The 6308-nt window shown below is 63.0% G+C and overlaps 1 protein-coding gene across 1 annotated transcript; it reads left to right on the top strand.

Annotated features, from left to right (window-relative positions):
- The first annotated feature begins 829 nt into the window (after positions 1-829).
- Positions 830-6045, top strand: LOC104298811 (zona pellucida sperm-binding protein 3). Its single transcript, XM_009898907.2, has 9 exons — positions 830-1237; positions 3023-3138; positions 3228-3331; positions 3465-3642; positions 4343-4463; positions 4586-4677; positions 4747-4886; positions 5519-5638; positions 5915-6045. The coding sequence occupies exons 1-9, from the start codon at positions 830-832 to the stop codon at positions 6043-6045; spliced, it is 1410 nt and encodes a 469-aa protein (XP_009897209.2).
- Positions 6046-6308: the final 263 nt, after the last annotated feature.

Below are 6308 nucleotides of genomic sequence, written 5' to 3'. Positions count from 1 at the left end.
AAGGTCCCTGTGCAGAGCTCTGCTGCCCTCTGACAGCTCAACTCCTGCCCCCAGCTTGCTGTCAGCTGCACCTCTCCTGCTGCTGGACTCCATCCCCTCCTCCAGATCATCAATCAAGATATTGAGCAGGCTGGGGCCCAGCACTGCTCCCTGGGGCACACCACTGGTGCCTGGCTGCCAGCTGGCTGTGGCACCATTCACCACCACTCTCTGGGCTCAGCCTCCAGCCAGTTCCTCACCCAGAGCAGGCAGGAAGCCTTGTGCCAGGCAGGTCATGCCCACCCCTTGGTCCTGCCTAGCTCCAGCACCCCCTCAGCCCTCTGCCCCCCGCAGCTGATGGCTCTGGGGCTCTCCTGGGAGGTGCTCCCTGCAGATGGGGAGCTGCTCCAGCCAGGCCTCCTCTCTCCTAAGACCCAACCCAGGGCCAGGGTTGAGATGCCCTGGGGGCAGTCTGAGCAAGCCCTTGCCATGCTGGCAGCCAACCCTGGCTGCAGCCCACACCCAGAGTGGGGCATGGGCAGAGGGCTCGTGGCCACTCAGCCTGCCAGCTGGCAGCAGCTGCTGCCCCCCCAAGCAGGCAGGACAGAGGGACGTGGGACAGACTGCCCTGGGGCACTCCCCAGGTGCAGGTCCTGCAGGGCAATGACCTTCCACACCCCCAGAGGCTGGGATGGTGCCAGCTGCCTCCACCTTGTTCTGAGTGGCTCCTGGCGGGGTGGGGGCCTGCCTGCAGCCCCCCAGGTGTGCTTCATCTCGGCCGCTGGGCAGGGCTGCTATAAGAGGCTGCTCAGCAGCCCCTTCCCCACGAGCTGGCTCTGCTGGGGTCAGGATGGGGGCTGGAGGCAGCCTGGCTGTCGCTTTCTTTTGCTGGGTGCTGGCTGCAGCAGCATCCCACAGCCCTTGGAGCTTCCCTCAAAGGGGCTCGGGGGTCTTGAGGGTCCGGGGGGCCCCCTCCTGGGGCAGCCCCCGTGTGCCTGCCTTCTCCCAGCCCTCTCCCTGGGCATGGGTGGATGTCTCCCAGCTGCAGGCCGCTGCCCCCCTGCACCCTGTGGCAGTGCAGTGCCAGGAGGCACAGGTGGTGGTCAGGGTGCACAGAGACCTCTTCGGCACCGGGCGCCTGGTCAGGGCTGCAGACCTGAGCCTGGGCTCAGCCTCCTGCTTGCCTGTGGCCCAGAGTGCTGCTGAGGGCACAGTGACCTTCCTGGCTGGGCTGCATGAGTGTGGCAGCAGCCTGCAGGTGAGCTGGGGGCTGCTGGGGAGGGGAAGGGCTCCTCCATCCCTGGGGCTGCTGCGTGGGCAAACCTCAGGAAGGGTTCTGCTCCTCCTGCAGGGTGCTCAGGCACTGGAGGAGGCTGCCCAGGGATGCTGCCTTGGAGGTGTTCAAGGGTGGTTTGGGTGCTGTGCTTGGGGATGTGGCTTAGGGGTGGCCCTTGCAGAGCAGGGGGGCTGGGTTGGGCTTGGGGGTCCTGGGGTGGGGGCTTCTCCAGGCTGGAGGTTTCTGTGAGGCTGTGAAATGGATCTCCTGTGGGCTTGGACTAGAGCTGGGGGGGTGGATGGGGATGGTGGTGGGCAGCTTGAACTGCTGAGAAACCAAGAGCTGGCCCCTAGGAAGGGGGTGAGGAGGGTCTTGGCTGGCTGCAGCAGCTGCCCTGGGAGGGGTGGTGTGGCCATGGCAGAGCTGCCTCTTGGAGTACAGATAGCAGCCTCAAGCCCTGGACTGGGCCATGGCAAGCAAGGATTGGGGTGGGTTTAGGTCTTGGCCAAATGCATCTGGATGTGGGAGGATGAGGCAGAGCTTGGAAGTGCAGTGCTGGCTGCTGGACAAGCAGGGAAAGAGGCTTTGCAGAGCTCCTCAGCAGGAGAGGAGAAGAGCTGCCTGGAGCTGCTGTGCCCCAGCTCAGCTCAGGGAGGAGGTTTGAAGGCCCTCCTGTCCCCCAGCCCCTGCCTGCTGTCTGGGGTCTTGCTGGAGCAGCAGAGCCCTTGGGCCTGAGCCCCTGCAGAGCTGGCACCTTGTTGGGATGCCAGGACACAGCTTCATGGCATCCTCTGTGTGCTGGACTGGGAGCATGGAGGACAAGCTGTGCCTGGCTGCCCAGGGAGGTGGTGGGGGTCAGTGTCCCTGGGGGTGCTGAAGCAAAGCCTGGATGAGGCACTCGGTGCCTTGCTCTGGGTGCTTAGTCAGGGCTGGGGGATTGGTTGCACTTGATGATCTTGGAGGTCTCTTCCAACTTGATTCTCAGCTGGACTGAATTGTCAGGGCTGGAAGGGACCTCCCTGGGCAACCTGCTGCAGTGTTGCACCACCCTCCTGGGGCACAACTTGTTCCTCACAGCCAATCTCAAGCTGCTCTGCTCTGAAGCCATTGCCCCTGGGCCTGTCCCTGCAGGCCTTTGCTAACAGTCTCTCTGCAGCCTTCTTGCAGCCCCCTTCAGGTCCTGGCAGGCTGCTCTAAGGTCTCCCTGGAGCCTTCTCTTCTCCAGGCTGCACACCCCCAGCTCCCTCAGCCTCTCCTCCTAGCAGAGCTGCTCCAACCCCCTGAGCATTCTAGTGGCCTCCTCTGGACCTGCTCCATCAGCTCCATCTCATTGCAGTGACCTAGGACCTGGAGGTGGAGGGGTGGGAAGTGATTTGGAGTTGTTGTTGTCATTGATTTAAAGCCACTAGCCAGGCTCAGTGGGGCAAGCTTGACCTTGGACCTGCCAGGCAGCTTAGCATCACAGAGCTGGCAGGGCTGGAAGGGAGCTCCAGGCTCAGCCAGCTCCAACCCCCATGGGCAGGGACACCTCACACCACAGCAGGTTGCTCACAGTCACCTCCAGGCAGGAGGCTTCCACCTCTGGATCCTCTCCTTCCACCTCTGGGTCCTCTCCCTCCACCTCTGGCAATGGGCACTGGCAGCCCAGAAGGCTCAGCTCGAGCTGCCCTTGGCCTTCTGGGCTGCCAGTGCCCATTGCTGGCTCCCTGTCCCAGCCCAGGCTTTTTTTCCCCTGCCTTCTCATCTCCCCCCACTCTCCCTTCCCAGATGACCCCAGACTCCCTGATCTACAGGACCAGCTTGTCCTACAACCCTTCCCCTGGCCGCCTGGGCATCGTCAGGACCAACGCAGCCACGGTGCCCATCGAGTGCCACTATCCCAGGTGAGCAAAGTGGGGAGGGGGAGGGCTCTGTCTCTCCTCCTGGGGGTGATGGTGGAATCTTTCCTCACCTCCCTCCCTCCCCCCTTTAGGAGGAGCAATGTCAGCAGCAAGGCTGTGCAGCCCACCTGGGCTCCCTTCCACTCCACCATCTCCGTGGAGGAGAAGCTGCTCTTCTCCCTGCGCCTCATGAGCGGTGGGTGCAGCCCCTTGTGGCCCCCTTCCTTCCCCCTCCCTCCTGCAGGAGGGGACTCCAAGGGCTTTGCTGCTCAGCAAGAGAGGCAGCCCCCCAAGGAGCTCCTCCTAACCTGCCCCTCCTTGCCTTCCAGATGACTGGAGCTCGGAGAGGCTCTCCCCTGCCTTCCAGCTGGGGGAGAGCCTGCACCTCCAGGCTGATGTGGCTGCCGGCAGCCATGTGCCCCTCAGGCTCTTTGTGGATGACTGTGTGGCCACCCTGAGGCCGGACAGGAGCTCCTCTCCTCGCTATGCCTTCATTGACCTCCGTGGGTAAGGGGGCTGGGAGGCTCTCCTGTATGGAGCTGGCTGGGATCTCCCTCCCTCAGCATCTCAGGGCTCAGCCAGCTCCAACCCCCTGCCATGGGCAGGGACACCTCACACCGCAGCAGGCTGCTCACAGCCACCTCCAGCCTGGCTGCAAACACCTCCAGGCAGGAGGATGCCGCCTCTGGATCCTCTCCCTCCACCTCTGGCAATGGGCACTGGCAGCCCAGAAGGCCAAGGGCAGCTCAGCTGCCCTTGGCCTTCTGGGCTGCCAGTGCCCATTGCTGCCTCCCTGTCCCAGCCCTGATTCCTGCCCCCCTCAGAGGTCTCCCAGACCCCTATCCCTCCCTGACACCCTTGCAGCCCCCTGCAGCTCCTGGGAGCCTTCTCCTCTGCAGCCTGCACAACCCCAATTCCCTCAGGCTGTGCTCACAGCAGAGCAGCTCCAGCCCTCTGCTCCTCCTCCTGGCCCTGCTCTGGACACCTTCCAGCCCCTCCAGATCCTTCCTGGCACAGAGGCTCCAGAGCTGGCCCCAGAGCTGCAGCTGTGGGCTCAGCAGAGTGGAGCAGAGGGGCAGAATCCCCTCCCTGCCCTGCTGGCCACACTTCTCTTGCTGCAGCCCAGGCTCTGCTTGGCTCTCTGGGCTGCAAGTGCTCCCTGCTGGCTGCTGCTGAGCTTCCCCTCCACCTTCTGCCTCCTATCCAGGTGCTTGGTGGATGGCAGGGCAGATGACACCAGCTCAGCCTTCATCTCCCCGAGGCCCAGGCAGGAAACGCTGCAGTTCAGGGTCGATGCCTTCAGGTTCGCAGGAGACAATGGCAACCTGGTGAGCTGTGGTGGTCTCCCCTCCTTTCCCCCCTCCTCCTCCCCCTGCCCCCAGAGGCTGTGCTCTGCTGAGTGCACTGTGGTGTGATTCAGCCTTGGCTGTTGCTTTCCTTGCCCCCCCAGATCTACATCAGCTGCCACCTGAAGGTGTCTCCAGTGGAGCAAGCCCCCAGCCCCTGGAGCAAGGCTTGCTCCTTCAACAGAGCCAGCAGCCTGTGAGTAGCTGCTGCGTGCAGGGGGGGCACCAGCCTGGCCAGGGCTCCTGACAGCTCTTTCTGTTGCAGCTGGAGCCCTGTGGAGGGCACTGGGGACATCTGCAGCTGCTGTGAGACCAACAACTGTCCCCTGCCTGGAGGATACCCCCAGAGGATCAGCCCCAGGGGGCCAGCGAGGCGTGTGAGGAGGGAGCCCCCTGCCAAGCAAGGTAGGGCTCCTTGTGGCCACTGTCCCAAGGCAGGGTGAGCCCCCAGGCTGGGATGCTCAAGGTGCTGGAAGGTCTATGGCCAATGCTTTAAGGACAGGCCCAACTCTGCTCCCATGGCCCTGGGCAAGGAACTGTCATGGAATCAATCAGGCCGGGAAAGAGCTCAGAGCTCAGCAAGCCCAAGCTGGCACCCAGCACCTCCTGGCAGCTCAAGGCTGAGGGAGCTGGGCTTGCTTAGCCTGCAGAAGAGGAGGCTCAGGGGAGACCTTCTTGCTCTCTGCAACTCCCTGCAGGGAGCTTGGAGCCAGCTGGGGCTTGGGCTCTGCTGCCAGGCAGGCAAGCAGCCCCAGAACAAGAGGACACAGTCTGCAGCTGTGCCAGGGGAGGTTGAGGCTGGAGGGGAGTAGAAAGTTCTTGGCAGCCAGAGGAATTGGCCCTTGGGCTGTGCTGCCCAGGGAGGTGGTGGAGTCCCCATGGCTGGAGGTGTTGCAGAGGGGCTTGGATGTGGCCCTTGGTGCCATGGTTGAGCTGTCAGGAGGTGCTGGGTGCCAGCTTGGCCTGGATGATCCCAAAGGCCTTTTTCCAAGCTGGTTAATTCTCTTTCTAACCCCCTGTGATCCATCTCTTCCTAGGTGGTTCCTCAGCAGCAGCAGAGGCTGAGGTCTCCATTGGCCCACTCATAATCTTTGACTCAGCTCAGGGGTCATGGAGCTCCTCAGAAGGCTTTGCACCAGCAGGGAAGACCTCCCCTGGTATGTCCCTCTTGACTGTGTCCCCCTAGGGAGGGATAGGGGTCTGGGAGACCTCTGAGGGGGGCAGGAATCAGGGCTGGGACAGGGAGGCAGCAATGGGCACTGGCAGCCCAGAAGGCCAAGGGCAGCTGAGCTGGCAAAGGGCTGCCAGTGCCCATTGCCAGAGGTGGAGGGAGAGGATCCAGAGGTGGCAGCCTCCTGCCTGGAGGTGTTTGCAGCCTTGGGGGTCCCTTCCAGCCCTGCTTCTGTGTGCTAAGTGGCTCTCATCTCTTCCAGATGCTGCTGGAGGACTTCCCCTGCTGGCTGAAGTGGCCATGCTGGTAGCAGCCACCCTGCTGAGCTTGGCTGCTCTTGGGCTCTTCCTTGTGTGCAGAAAGGGTGACTGCCCTCCTGCAGTGTCCCTGTGACTCCTGCCCCCCTAATAAAGAGGGAAGGTTTGTCCTTGTCTCCTCAGTGGAGAGGTGACAGCAGTCAGCCTTTGCTCTTTGGTGTCCTCAGGCAGGGCTTGGGGCTGTGCAGGGATGTTTCCCCTGGCTGGGTCTGGGGTGTCCCTTGGGTGCTGCCCAATGGATTCTTGGCTCCATCATTCCTGGGTGCTCCTCAGCAGCAGAGGTGACCCTGGAGGGGGGGATGGAGATGGCAGCAACCTTGTCCTGCTCTTGCTGAGGCC

Source organism: Dryobates pubescens, chromosome 17 (assembly GCF_014839835.1).
Source record: "Dryobates pubescens isolate bDryPub1 chromosome 17, bDryPub1.pri, whole genome shotgun sequence".
NCBI lineage: Eukaryota > Metazoa > Chordata > Aves > Piciformes > Picidae > Dryobates > Dryobates pubescens.
This window is presented reverse-complemented; position numbering and strand designations above follow the sequence as displayed.

Coding starts and splice junctions, on each gene's coding strand:
- LOC104298811 (XM_009898907.2), top strand. CDS start 830: ATGGGGGCTGGAGGCAGCCTGGCTGTCGCTTTCTTTTGCTGGGTGCTG. Junction 1,238..3,022: donor AGTGTGGCAGCAGCCTGCAG/GTGAGCTGGGGG, acceptor CTCCCTTCCCAG/ATGACCCCAGACTCCCTGAT. Junction 3,643..4,342: donor GCCTTCATTGACCTCCGTGG/GTAAGGGGGCTG, acceptor CCTCCTATCCAG/GTGCTTGGTGGATGGCAGGG.